Below are 14,683 nucleotides of genomic sequence, written 5' to 3' on the forward strand. Positions count from 1 at the left end.
ACCTGGAGACCTTAAATTGGTGAGATACCGTCACTACTTTTCATTCCCTCTAATGTTTGGGTATTTGACCAAGAACCCCTGCCAGTTACTTTGATAAGCAAGGGAAACAATAACGATGACCATGTGGGGTGGGGGAGGGGGAGGGATGTGGGGGAGGGGGTAGCCCTCCTCCCCATTTGCCCTGCACCGAAAGCTGGGGATTTCTGATTTGCAGCTCTTTCTCTACTAGGGGATTTCTGGAGGATGCAAGGAGTTTGCCTCCATGGGTCTCCAGGTTTTGAGGCGCAAGAGCCACTTTCTCTTGCCTCCTCATCGCACCCCTCTCCAGCCCTTCAGTTCTGGACTGGGCAGGCAAGGTGGGGGCAGGCGGGCCAGACAGCGCCCGGAGCGGAGCTGCCCATGCATTATGGAAGACGCGGGCGCCCGGGCTACTCCCTGGTCCTTAAATGACAGCAAATGAGGTAAAGCCGGGAGGGTGGGGACGGGAAGCGGGGGGGGGGGGCAGAAGGAAACCGTCTCCAGGGCCCCTGAGCCTTGGCTGAGGACCGGAGCCAGCCAGTGAGCGGAGCCTGGAAGAGGGAGGAGCACATCTTGATGCAGAGATGCTGCAGTGGCTCCGCCGCGCACGAGCACGAGCACGAGCGCCAGCGCGCGCGCGTGCACACACACACACGCATACGCGCGCACACACACACACACATACACACACGCCCTCAGCCGCCACCGGGCCGCTGCACCAGGACAGCAGCGAGCGGCTGAGGCCAGCAGGAAGGAGAGGAGAGCGGCCCAGGGGGCTGGCGGCCGGGCTGGCTCTGGCTCCGCCCTCGAGCAGCATCCACTTGCCCCAGCCAACACCCTTCCTTCACCCCAGGTAGGTGCCAACGGCTTTTGTCTCCTCCAGCCCAGGGGCTTGCCGGGGCGCTGCTATGGACAAGGGGCTCCGAGCTCAGTTCCCTTGCAACTTGGGAGGGGGCCGGGGCAGGGCAGGAACCCAGCCTGCTGGCAGGGGCCAGTCAGGCTTCTCACCCCGGCCGCACTGGGGGGCCACCAGGACCAGGGATCCCTCCGCCCTGCCTACGTGGGTGGCATCCTGCAGGGCCCTGGCAAGCTGAGCCTGGTCGGGAAGCCGGACCCCAGCGGCGTGTCCAGGAAATCAAGCCGGCCACAGGCTGGTAGCAACAACTGCCTCCAGAGAGGGCAGCAGCTCTGGGGGCGGCCCTGGACAGTCCATGAGACCGGAACCCAGACCCTGACCTGCCCCTAGATGTCCCTGGGTGGAAATGAGCCTGACTGCCCAGATTTGAGGCTGCTCTGGGTCTGCCTCTGCAGGGTGACCTCTTTGCAAAGTCTTGCTTCTGTTGGACAGTCGGCGCTGTGGGAGAAGAGGGGAGACTGGAGCACCAGTTTGGGCAAAGGCGTGCCCAAGAACAGAGATTTAGGGCAGAGAAACTGAGGCAAGTCCCATCCCTTCCCCCCTCCCCAACCTTATCTTCTCCTCACATCCCTTCCCCTCATCCTCACTGGTGGGAGAGGAGGATTTGCAGAAGTTTGGCTTTCCAGTGGGCAAAGGGGCTGGAACAGAAGGAGGAGGGGCGCGGTTTAGGGGGTCTAGAAAGAGAGGGCCATCCTTCTGTCCAGCACCACCGGGCTTACATAACAGCCAGAGGTGGGGGAAGCAGCCCCAGGCAGTGTCCAGAGCTGAATCCCATCATCTTCTTCTCCGGGAGGGGTTCCAGGGTCTGGGAAGCAAAGGAGGGGATGAGCTTCCACAGTGCAGGTGGAAGGAGAGTCCTGGCCCTACACAGGGACAAAGCCAGGGACCCTTTGCCACAGCCCACCGGGGGCCGAGCCTGGCTCTAGCTGTCAAAGTTGTTTGGAGGTTGGGGAATCTAGACAGATCAGGACAGGCTGGGCTGCGGAAGGGTGGGTTTTCCTGCCCTTAACTTTCCCGGCCTCCAAGTCCAGCCTGCAACTGGCCGGACTCTTACCACCCTTTCCTTTCAGCCTCACTCCCCAAGGCCCCAAACTCCCTTCCCAGCCCAGCTGGCATCCTTTTTCTTCTGCTCAGGGGGAGGCAAGAGGAGGAAGTGCCCCAATAACCCAGGAGGTGGGTGGTGATCTGATCTCATCTTGGCCAGCGATCTCAGGCTCCTCTCCCAACCTTCTGGCCAGAGAGCCCCTCAGTCAGTGTAGCCTCTGAGTCTCTGCCTCCCACTTGCGCTCAGAGGGACCAGATGAGCCACCAGCCAGCCTCCAGAGAGCAAGGGCAGTGAAGGGTGGGCCACCTGTGGGAGAGGCTTGGGGCAGAGGGGAGCCTGAGAGATGGTGCCCTGACCCTGGCCTCAGGAGGAGGGAGTTCTGCCTTTAGAGACAGCAGCATCCAAGCCCTTCCCCAGGGAGCTCCCCCAGTTAACCCTTTCCAAACAGGCTGCAGGACCACTCAAGCAAAGCTTTTGCTACAAGGTCAAAGTGCTTTCTAGTTTCCCATGAAATCTCTCAGGAGTCCCCAGCCAGCAAGAGGGAAGCGGGAGGTGAGATAGATGGGGCGGTGGCCTCCAACCTCAGCCCATGGCATCCAAGTCACCCAAGGTCCAGCTGTCCCTCTAGGGCTCACCACGAGTGGTGAAGGGAGCAGAGGCACACCGCCCTGGAAGCGGGGTCCCCTGCCGTGTCTCATATTCCCTGCCGTCTTCTACGCCCCCACCCGGCCGGGCTCTCCTCTCATTCTCCCTTCCTGATCAAATGCTCTTCACCACCTACCCCACACCATTCCCCCTGCCAGGTTCGCTCCTTATGCAACCCCATCCCAGCACTTTCTCTGCCAGCAGTTGTTCAGACAGAGACACATGTGGGGTGGACCTCTGAGGATGTGTGCTCAACGGCATGGTTGCATAGGTTGTCTCTGGCTGACCGGACTTACTGCTCAGGAGCCAATACAAGGAAGGAGATGCCCCTGAGGCCTGACTCCAAGGCCATCAGGGAAGCGGTGCATTGAGGGCAGTTTGAAGAACCTTGTGCCCCCACCCCCGACATGAGCTCTCAGGCAAATGTTTGTGAGATTATCTCAAAGACGCCTTTGAGGAGTTCCCGTCGTGGCGCAGCGGGAACAAATCTGACTAGCATCCATGAGGATGCAGGTTCGATCCCTGGCCTTGCCCAGTGGGTTAAGGATCCGGTGTTGCTGCGAGCTGTGGTGTAGGTCACAGGTGTGGCTCAGGTCTGGAGTGGCTGTGGCTGTGGGGTAGGCCAGTGGCTACAGCTTCGATTCATCCCTTAGCCTGTGAACCTCCATATGCCACGGGTACGCCCCTAAAAAAGCAAAAAAAAAAAAAAACCAACAAAAAAAAAACACCTTTAAGCCTGAGGTAAGAATGACAGGGTTGAGGGTTGAGCAAGAGATGGCTGATACACAGGGAGGGAAGATCTGGAGCAAAGGATGTGCCAGTGAAGCAGGAGGGATTGAAGTTAGATTGCAGGAGGCACTTCCTGACCAGGAAGACCAGCCATGAGGAAGTGGGGCAGTCTCCTTTCCAGTGTCTCTCTGAGGGTGTGGAGAACGAGGGTCTTGTCCAAGCGTAGAGACAGTCCTGCCTGGAGGTAGGGGTTGGGCTGGATGATCCTGGATGTTTCTTCCAGCCTCACGTTATCCTCGTAGGAATGGTACAGGGGGAGGTGACTCGGGAATCCCTAAGACAGCGGACATCCTTTTCTCTCTGTCCTGCATGCTGGTCACCTCTCACCCTTCCGGAACACCCTAATCTAGGTGCCAACACCTTGGGGGTTGGCTCACTGGGAATATTCATGCGAGTTTCTGTGGGTTCCATGGGTTCGGTGCCCTGATGGTGCCGTCTTGGAGTAAAGTCTTTCCATGGGTTTAATGAGGTCTTTTGCTATAAAATGAGCCCATATTTCCCTTTTTACCTAAAGAGGATGCAAACAAAAGCAAAAGTTTGTGACCCTCTCACCCCGAAATGAACACGGTCCCTTCTAGGACACTTAGCATCCTTATCTGATGAGCGCCATCCCACACTCAGACACCATCCCAATGAAACCTGCTGGTACCCCACTTCCAGCCCCAGCCCACATCCTTTCAAGGTCCACCAACCTCATAGATCAAAAGGCTCCCCTACCCTGGCTCCGGCTAAAGGGTGGCCTACCTGCAGCACAGCCCAAGAGGTGCAGTTAATTTGGGCCCCAGAGTGGAAGGAAGAGGCAGGTTCAAACCCGCCTTGACCAGCCTGTCCAGGAGTTGGGGGGAGTCACGTCTCAGCAGAGATGAGGGGACAGGCAAAATTGTCTCAGTCATTTCTTTCTGATTTAAAACAATTCCTGAGTTGAAACAATGGCTCCTACTCCTGATGTCCCCCACAGGAGCCCAAAGCTGTCACTCATTCTGACCCCATGCCCCATACAGAGCAGGCAGGCAGGTAGGAAAACCTAGAGTCTGGGCGTTACTCGCCCCCACCCCCCAGTCGGCTCTCCCCTTCTGTCGACTCTCCACTTGGAGGGGTCTCTCCAAGTGGAGAAGGTGAGGACAAGAGGCCCAAAGACTCCAGACTGCAGGTCAGGAGGCCTGATGCCAAACGCTTAGGCAAATCCTTGAGCCTGGGAGTCCCAGCTCTCCCCAGAGGGCACGGCAGTGCCAGGGCTGGGGCCTCAGGGAACCAGCTGCAAATACAAAGAGCCCGCAGAGAAAACTGAGGGGCGGGAAGCGAGGCAGCCCGCAGAGGGGGCTGGGGAGAGACCCAGCTGCACGGCTGCCCTGTCACCAACCAGTCCCTCTCCCCCACTGGGCACGAAGGTCCCTATCCCACTCAGATAGGCCTGAAGGACCTCCTCCAGCCTGAAGGACCTCCTCCAGCTCAGGATGCCAGCCTCCCCCCTTGAAGGGGACCCCCAACTACAGTCCCCTTCCTGCCAGGTCCTGCCCCACCTGGCACGCGGCCCCACCAGGCCACCGCAGATCCAGTGATCCTGTCCCAGGTGGCAGATCCTCGCAGACAGAGTCCCCCTCCCATCTTAGACCCCGCAGGCAGGAGGCGGGGGTGGCTGAGGAGGAGGACCTGCGCGGACGGGTCCATGTGTGTGTCCAAGCCAGATGCTCTCCTGAACGCATGGAGTCCAGGTGTGACTTTGTGTGTTCCTGTGCCCAGTCTGGAGTGGCGTGCCTGCCAGCGCGTGCCCAATCCCACCACACCTTGCGGGGGGGTGAGGAGGAAGGTGCCTGCCCAGGGAGCTGCGAGAGTCTGTGGGTGTTCTGAACACGTGTGCGTGACTGCGGGGAAGTGAACCCGACTCACAGCCAGGCACAATGTCTGGGGACACACGTGTGTGTGTGTGTGTCTGTGTGTGTGTGTGTCTGTGTCTGTGTCTGTGTCTGTGTGTGTCTGTGTGCTGGGGCCTGTGCTCGAGGCCCATGAGGATTCCCAGTGGGGAGCTCTGATCTTTCCCAAGCATTTGCTCTGGGCCAGGAATGGTGCCACTCTCACAAGAGTGCCCGGAGGTGGGCACTACCGTTTCTCATGCCCATTTTGCAGATGGGAGACTGAGGCTCAGGGACGTTAAGTCATGAACATAATAATTAGGGTTATACGGGTTAGTGATGCAAAGGTTACGCGAGCTCGTAAGTGCCAAGCCGGTTAACACAAGAGCCCAGCTCTTTAACCAGTGCGCTGTGCGGCTGGGCGAATGATGCTGAGGACCTGAGGGGCCCCTGTGAAAGCTGGCAGCTTGTAAATCACTCAGTCTCCAATTTCGACTATGCTCCAAACTCCTTTTTCTACCCCTCCCCATCTGAAAGCTGCCACATCCCTTGATGCTCAAATTTCCGTTGTCCTGGAGAAGGATGGAGAGCTGCAGGGCCAGGAGCTGAGAAGCCCAAGCGGAAGCCCTCAGGCAAAGTGTGTCTTTTATGCTCTGACTGGCTCCGTGCAGGGGTCCTCAGCCCTATGGCTCACAGCCTTCCATGCTCCAGCTGTCCCCCAGGCCTGGCAATTCAGCCAGTTCCCCCTGGTGCCCCTGAACCCCACGTGGCCTATGAACCCCTGAGTTCTCCCAGGATGGGCCCCGAATGGTGACAGCCTGTGCCCGCCTGTGCCAGCCTCTGCCTGCACCCCTGTACCAGGGCAGCTGGCCAGGGCCAGGCCTGGAAGGCTCAGGGTTCACAGGGCCAGCTCTGGACCTGGCAGAGCTCCACTCTGGCCTGCTCCTGACAAAAAGGCCTCCTCCCTCCCGGGCAGTCTAGAACGTGTCTGAGGGCAGACGGATGGGGAGACCACGGGCCCGTGCCTCTTGTGATACCTCCTCTGGCTGCACTCAGCAGGGCAGGGAGCTCCATGGTTACTGTCTCTGCAGGGCTTAGCACAATGCCTGGGACGTGGTGATAAGTGGAAATGGATGCAGGGCAAGACTGGATGCCAGTTGCCTCATTTCAGGGAGACAATAAGCACTGCCCTTCGACCCAGTCTTGTGCGCACACACATGTGTGTGTGCGTGTACGCGTGTGTGTGTTCACACAAGGTCTTGGCCCCCATGGGGCTCAAGTACATCGGATGGGGCTGATCCATCTCTCACGCTCCAGGAGGACAACCCAAGGTCCTCCCCGTTCCCAGCCCCACCCCCACTCATGTCTCCTCTGAGGCTATAGGTCTCAGTCCCCAGGGGGTGCACAGGGTCCTTGGGCCCAGAGGCGACTGATAAAAGTTTGGATTAAATTGATGTATACGGAGTTCCCGTCGTGGCGCAGTGGTTAATGAATCCAACTAGGAACCATGAGGTCGTGGGTTCGATCCCTGGCCTCGCTCAGTGGGGTAAGGATCCAGCGTTGCTATGAGCTATGGTGTAGGTCGCAGACACGACTTGGATCCTGTGTTGCTATGGCTCTGGTGTAGGCTGGCAGCTACAGCTCCAATGAGACCCCCAGCCCTGGAACCTCCATATGCTGCAGGAGTGGCCCTAGCAAAAAGGCAAAAAGACAAAAAAAAAATTGATGTTTAGGATGAGCAGAGAGGTGGATTATCCATGATGTGTGGTAGTTAATTCTGGTAAGAGATATAACAGATCCTTCTGACTCCTGTGGGGTGGAGGTGAATGATCCGGGGTGCAGGGCTTCTGGTGGGTCACAGCACAGCAAATGAGGCAGAGCGGGGTCCTCACAGCTGGTGCTGGCCAGGGACACAGATACACACACACAGGCAATATACACAAAGACCAGATATACCCATACGCAGACATGCAGACACATGCATATGCGCAGAGGTACAAGACCAGACCACGCATGTACACAGGGACCTATTCACAGAACACACAGATACACACAAACATCACACACATGGGTACACACCACACCCCACTCCCTCCAGCACAGCTGGTGGGCAGAGCAGACTCCTTGCCCCAGAGTGTCCAGCCCCGGCCACAGGTCCCCATCTGTCTCCCTGCTTGGCTCTGGCACACTCCGGGTAAGTGCCTGTCTCCTGATCCTGCACCTATCCCCCTCGCTGAGCTCCCAGGACTGGCAGGCCAACCAGGGCAGGAAGCAAATGGTGACTGGGCATCTTCTCTGTGCCAGACTCTGGATGGGGCACACCTGCACCAAGGGGGCGTTTTCAAACTGCTCAGAGCTGCGGGACCGTTTGTGTGAAAGGAACCTCAGTGGGAGGAGGTCCAGCAGATAAAGCAGATACAAGCGGAGCCACTCTGGCTGAAGTAGGGAGCGAGTGTGGGGCCCCATCCTCTCCCCACACCCTGGTCCCTACTGCTACCCCAAGGCAAGTAAACCGCCCCAAGATGACTCTTCAAGGTCCGCATACCTCACTGGACACTCCGAACAGCCTGCAAAGGAAGTGCTGTGGTCTCCTCTTTGCAGATGAGAAAACTGAGGTCCATCAGTTGCTGCTTCATGCGCTGCTAGGGCATGAAGCCACTGCCGCCGAAGCCTGTGGTGGTTCTCAGTGCCTCCCTGGCTCCCTGTCATGAGGGCGGCTCCCTGTGTTTGTGGACCATCCAGGGCCTTGCTTCTAGATTCTCCCACGACTAAGCACCTGGCTGACCCTAGTGACTTGGTGTGTATGTGAGCGTGCATGTGTGTGTATGTTGGGGTGAAGTTGTATGTGGGACAGGGAGTGTGTGAGAGTGTGTAAAAGTGTATGAGGAAGCATGTGAGAATAAGTGTCAGTGTGCCTGTGAGATGGCGTGTGTATGAGAGTGTGCATCTGTGAGAATGATTGCGTGTGGGAGAGCATGAGGGTGCATTTGTGTGTGTGTGTGTGTGTGCGTGCGCGCGCGTGTGCACGCGCGCGTGCATGCATGCATCTGCTCCCTGGGGAGCACTGAAGACTGGTCAGCCCACTGTGAGAGTATGAGAGTGAGCGTGAGTTTAAGTGTGTGACCTGGAGGCATATAATCATAACTGCACTAAGCAGTTCAATGTGACATGCAAGTGACACCGGACGCAGTTCCCCCTGCCCCCCCACCATGGGGGGCTCACCATCTTCTGATGGACACCCTGCCCAGCCAAGACCCTAGGGCTCTGTCAAGAGCAGAGCAATTCAGAGTTCCCATCATGGCTCAGCAGTTAACGAACCCAACTGGCATCCATGAGGACACAGGTTCGATCCCTGGACTTGCTCAGTGGGTTAAGGATCCGACATTGCCATGAGCTGTGGTGCAGGTGGCAGACGCGGCTCGGATCTGGCGTTGCTGTGGCTGTGGCATAGGTTGGCAGCTATAACTCTGATTTGACCCCTAGCCTGGGAACCTCCATATGCCGACGGTGCGGCCCTAAAGAGACAGACAAAAAAAAAAAAAAAGAGCAGAGCAATTCCATGTTCACGTGCCAGCATCCAAGGACTTCCTGGCAGGGGTGAGACATGAAGGGGGCCTTGAGAATGAGTGTGCCTGGCTTGGGAAGCTCATTACCCTGGGGATGGAGTCCTGCAAGCAAAGGTGCAGAGATGGGGGAGGCAGGGCAGTGTTGGAGGGGCCGGAAGTGCAGAATTTCTAGGTTTAAGTCTGGACTGAAAGTGGCAAGGACGGGGAGGGGTAGGTAGTGGCGGAGAGGGGGCACTTGGGCCCCCCTCCTGAAACAGGGAGGTGGGTGAGCCTGGAGCTGGGGCGGGGGAGGGAGTGCCATCTGTTTAAATACCACTTCCCCCCAACTCCCACCGGAACACCAGCTTCTCAGCCCACACCCTCCCTGACAGGCCCTGGGGCCACCTGGCCCCCCATTCCTTCCCCTGCCAGCTCCTTCAGGTGCCAGCTGTGGCTGCTGGGAGGCAGGAAAAGGGTGGAGGTGATCAACGCTGAGGTTTGAAAGGGTTGGGAGCCTTTCTCTCCCAGGGACCAGAGCCTGCAGTGAGGCAGGGAGGCCCTGAGCTTGCACTGGTCTTCGGACCCTGCACTGGCCCCCTAGGGGCAGACTCTCAGGTCATCCACAGTCCACCCACTCCACCTCCCCACCCCCACCCAGGGGACAATATTCCTCCCTGGCCCTCGGCCACCCTCTGTGGGAGCATCACAGTGTGAAGACGCACCCATGCTGCAGATGAGAACACTGAGTCACAGAGATAGCCTGGGTTTGGGAGCCAGTTAGTGGAAGAGCCCCAGCCAGGCTCTCTCCCTGAGCCTTAGACCCCCTCTTTCTGCTCTTAGGTTTCTGCAAAGCAGGCAGCAGGACAGAGAAGCAGAACCTGCAGCAGGGTTACCTGGTTCTCTGTGGCATCTCTGACAGGGAGCTCAGTGACCCAGATTCACTCTAATAACCAAAAAGCAGGCCCCTGGGATTCCTTACTCCCCCTTCCCCTCCCAGAACTGGGCAAGTCTGCCAGGAGATGGGAAGTAGGTGGAAGGCTGACCCCACCCTCTCCCCACAGGATGAGACCCCCTCCTCTCAGACTGATGGAGGGGGGCTCTGACTTGCTCTCCGTGCCCCCCAGGAAACAGGTTCTCCAGAGCTCCAGGATTTAACCAAGTCTCGTCTCCTCTCTGCAAGAGGGAGGCTTCTCTGGGAGCTGCGTTAACTGTCTCAGCCCAGGCCTGTCTGGGCCCATTAGCTCATCTGGTTGGGGAGAGTTGCTGAGGGCGCCAAAGGTTATGGCTCCATCAGGCGCAGTTCATCAGTGCCTTACCTGGGGCCCCGGGGGGAGAGGATGTGTCTGCCCTCCCGAGTGAAACTCCTCCTCTCCAATAGAAAAGCAAGGCTGGTCCCCAGAGGCTTGATGCAGTTCCCAGAGGGGCTGATCACCCCCTACCCAGGCAGCTGGGGGGGCGGGCAGGGCAGAGTGGGCCCCCATTGCTCAAAGATGGGACTAGTTCCCCAAATCCAGGCACGGGCCCTGCTCTCTTCTGACCCTATGCCAAGAGCTATTACAGGGTGAGCAGGCAGTGGCTTCTCGCTTCCCAATTAGTCACTGCTTTTACTTCCTGAGCAACACCCTGCTGGCTGCAGGGGAGGTAAGATGGGGGGTACAGGATAGAGCCAGACTCCCTGGGGGCCCGCAGGAGGCACTCAGCCCTGGGAAGAGCTCCTTGGTAATAGCCAAGCCCTTCCCCTGGGGCCCTGGGGAGGGTAGGAGCGATTCCGGCCTCTCCCCAGCCGGAGGTAAAAGCACCGCTGACCCAGATGTGCCTGGAGCTGGGAGGGGCACGCCTCAGCTCACAGTCCTCCCCCGTCTTTCTGCCTCCCCAGGTCCTTCGCAGCCTCCAGCCAGACTGCCTGGGCTGGGCTGAGGCTCTGCTCCTCTGCTCTCCCCTCTGCCTGGAACACCCACCATGGGGACTGCCCGCAGGAGGAAATCACACTTGCTACTGCTGGTCGCTGTGGTCCTTGTCTCCGCTCCAGGTAAGATCCCAGTTCCAGAGCCCATCTGGGAGGAGTCTGGTGTTGTGTCATTGCTCTAAGGTTAGCGATGATTCCAGAAATAATTGACTCTGCGTTGCTGTAGCACTTTAGGTTGAGGCCATTTCCTTGTAAAATTTTCCTGTTTGGGGGTTTTACTTTCCCTTTTTTAAAAAAAAAAAAGTATCTCAATGTTTTTGATTTTGAATTTCTGGGATTACTCATAAGGTTATACATACTCTCTTTTTTGGGATTTGTAATTCCTATTTATTTATTTATTGGCCTTGTGCCCAAAGGCACATGGAACTTCCCAGGCCAGGGACCGAACCCATGCCACAGCAGTGACAACACGGGATCCTTAACCTGCTTAGCCAGTGGGGAACTCCTTACTTTCCCTTTGAGATCAGGAGGAAGAGGGAATGAGTCTTTATCATATTGGAGATGAAAAGAAGCAGGATCCAGAGAGTGTGAGTGGCCTGCCCTGGGTCACACAGCAAGATGATGGCACAGCCAGGTCTCTACCATATCAGCCCAGAGTTGCAGCCTCTTGAGAGACCTTAAAGCTTCAAGATTAAATTAATTTTTCCCCTTTTTTTAATTTTAATTTTTTCATTCGTGTGGCATTTCTACCACAAACATTTATTTGTCTATTTATTTTAATTACTCAATGAATTTTATTCCATTTATAGTTGTACAACAATCATCACAACCAAATTTTATAGCATTTCCATCCCAAACCCTCAGTGCATCCCCCTGCCCCCCAACCTGTCTTATTTGAAAACCATAAGTTTTTCGAAGTCTGTGAGTCAGTATCTGTTCTGCAAAGAAATTCAATTGTGTCCTTTTTTTAGATGCCACATGTAAGTGATGCATGATGTTGATGTTGGTGTCTCACTGTCTGACTGACTTCACTTAGCATGATCATTTCTAGGTCCATCCATGTTGCTGCAAATGCCATTCTTTCTTTCCTTTTAATGGCTGAGTAATATTCCATGGTGTATATGTACCACATCTTCTTGATCCGCTCCTCTGTCAATGGATATTTAGGTTGTTTCCATGTCTTGGTTATTGCAAATAGTGCTGCAATGAACATTGGAGGACATGTGTCTTTTTGAGTCATGGTTTTCTCTGGATAGATGCCCAGGAATGGGGTTACTGGATCAAATGGTAATTGCAAGATTAAATTTAAATTTCAAATTTGTTCCTTAGTTGTACTAGCCACATTTCGAGGCCTCGTAGCCTTGTTGGGCAGCACAGATTATATAGAATATTTCCATCACCACAGAAAGTTCTGTTGGGGAGCACAAAACTCTGGGAGGGCTCCTCAGGGCAATGCTGGAGCCTGACAGGGACCAAGTGTAGAACAGGATCTGGGAAGAGATGAGGCAGAGCAGGGAGTGGGGAAAAAAGCAAGACGGACCCAAGCAAAGGTTCTCACGCCAGAGGTGCTCCAAGGTGGGTTGTGGGGAGGAGGGAGGCTGGCAGAAGGAGAAAAAGAGGTGTGCAGGCCAGGAGGCTCTTGGCTGGCTGGACTCTGGAGAATATCCTGGGGGCGGAAGCGGGGAGGTGCGGTACAGAAGCCCCAGCCTGTCTGGAGCTGGCGGGAAGTCTCCAGCAGTCTGCCGCTGTTCTGAGGGGTCTGCTGGGACCCCTGCTTGGCCTCTCTGCCCGACCCCCAGCCCAGATCAATCGATTTTGCCTTCCTCCTTAAAGATCTCCATGGGAGTAACTGCTGTGGTGCAACAGGCTCTTTGGGAGCGCCGGGACGTGGGTTTGATCCCTGGCCCAGCACAGTGTGTTAAGGATCTGGTGTTGCTACAGCTGTGACTTAGGTCGAGACTGTGGCTTGGATCTGATCCCTGGCCTGGGAGCTCCATATGCCGAGGAGCCCCCAAAAATGTATTTTCTTTTTGTCTTTTCTAGGGCTGCTCCTGTGGCATGTGGAGGTTCCCAGGCTAGGGGTTGAATCAGAGCTGTTGCCGCCGGCCTACGCCAAAACCACAGCAACGCCAGACCCGAGCCGCATCTGCGACCCACACCACAGCTCACGGCAATGCCAGATCCTTAACCCACTGAGCGAGGCCAGGGATCGAACCCGCAACCTCATGGTTCCTAGTCGGATCCTTTAACCACTGCACCACGATGGGAACTCCAAAAATGTATTTAAAAAAAAGAGAGAAAAGATCTCCATGGGAGAAAGGGTACCCATCCTCCCCGTCTTGCTGAAGTTCTAGCCACTCACACTCCACCTCCCCACCCCACAGCCCCTGCTCGGCTGCAGCCTGCACATTCGCAGTCCTCTGTCTCACCAGGGAGGCTCCGCTGGCATACTTTCCGATGTTCTTATTATATCCTAACTGCCGCCCAAGTCAGTGGCACTGCTGAGAAGTAGGGCTGACCCAGAGGGTGGGGTGGAGCCTCCCAGGCTCCCACCTGCAGGCCTCACTCACTGTGCTGGGCCGGGCCCCCAGGTCTGCAGGAGGTGCTGGGGTAGGGAGCCCAGGCTGCACAGAGCAGGAGACACTCCCCCCGGGGAGGGAGCAGAGGAGCCAGCCTGGGCTCCTCCACACCCCCCACCCTCAGGGACAGCTCAGTGCTGGGGCCCCATCACCTGCATCCTTAGACCCAGACGGGCAGGAAGGCTGAGGAAGAGGGGACCTGGTCTCCCACTTCCAAGAGCTGCAGGGGCGGGAGTGGAATATCCCATTGCCATTCCCACCCATTGGACAGCTCTTGGCTGTCTTTGCTCACTTATCCTGGGGATGCCTGCGCCCCAGTGCAAGGCAAAGGGCCCCCCAAATGCAGGTTCCTCTCCACGCTCCCATCTCCCTAATCTCCTTCCTCGGCAAGGACTGACACCTGTGTCTGTGGGAGCAGCATTGCCAGGACTGGAAATCAGAAGAGAACCAGAGAGCATGCCAAACTGGGGCAGCACAGAGTGGGTGGCTTTGCCTGGGTGTGTGTGTGTGTGTGTGTGTGTGTGTGTGAAAGTGCACGTGTGGGTGGATGTGTGTGCAGCTTGAGGGAGGTGTGGGGTGAGTGAAGGTGAGTCTGTGGATGTCTGAGGGGGTGAGATGTGAGTGACTGAGTGACTGCATGGAGAGCAGGCTACGTGGGGGGCTGTCAAGCATGTATACAAGTGTGTATAGAAGGCCTTGTGCCACCGGGCAGTGGCTCTCAACCCAGCTGCCCTTCAGAATGCCCGTGAGGCCCTTCTAAAATCTAGATTCCTGGGCTTCACTCCTAGAAATTCTAATTCACGACCTCGAGGTGGAACAGCCTCTCTGAGGTTCCGATGGGAAACTGAGGTCAAGGATCCTGAGCCCTGTGCTTGGAGTGCCCATCGTGGCTCCGTGGAAACGAATCTGACTGGCATCCATGAGGATGCAGGTTCGATCCCTGGCCTCGCTCGATAGGTTAAGACTCCGGCGTTGCTGTGAGTTTAGTGTAGGTCACAGACACAGCTCGGATCCCATGTTGCTGTGGCTGTGGTATAGGCTGGCAGCTACAGCTCTGATTCAGCCCCTAGCCTGGGAACTTCCATAAGCCAAGGGTGCAGCCCTAAAAAGACAAAAAAAAAAAAAAGTATACTGAGTCCTGTGGTTTAGGATGCTGGCTCCAAGGTGGGGCTGGCCAGGGTCCAAATACCTAGACCTGCTCTTTTTTGCTGTGGGATTTGGGGCAAGTTATTTATCCTTCCTCGGTCTCAGTGTTCACATTAGCCAAATGAGAAAACAGAGGTTCCTGTCTTAGAGGGAAGTTATGAGAAAGAAGTGTGGGGCTTGTATCTGATGAAGAACAATAGCTCTATAAAGAGCTTTTTTTTTTTTTGCTTTTTTTGCTTTTTTG

At 56.4% G+C, this 14,683-nt stretch overlaps 1 protein-coding gene across 3 annotated transcripts in view; it reads left to right on the forward strand.

The window, feature by feature from the left end:
* Positions 1–560: 560 nt before the first annotated feature.
* Positions 561–14,683, forward strand: part of CNTN2 (contactin 2) — a 38,299-nt gene continuing 24,176 nt past the window's right edge. Inside the window, exons 1-2 of one of the 3 annotated variants that reach the window (XM_047753569.1) lie at positions 561–871; positions 10,685–10,837. In XM_047753569.1, the coding sequence (XP_047609525.1) occupies positions 10,768–10,837 (70 nt within the window). In that variant the 5' untranslated portion in view covers positions 561–871; positions 10,685–10,767. Of the gene's footprint in view, positions 872–10,546; positions 10,598–10,628; positions 10,838–14,683 lie in introns of those variants that run through there. The other 2 variants (XM_047753570.1, XM_047753571.1) reach the window with 2 other exon arrangements.

The sequence above is a fragment of the Phacochoerus africanus genome, chromosome 11 (assembly GCF_016906955.1).
Source record: "Phacochoerus africanus isolate WHEZ1 chromosome 11, ROS_Pafr_v1, whole genome shotgun sequence".
Lineage (NCBI taxonomy): Eukaryota > Metazoa > Chordata > Mammalia > Artiodactyla > Suidae > Phacochoerus > Phacochoerus africanus.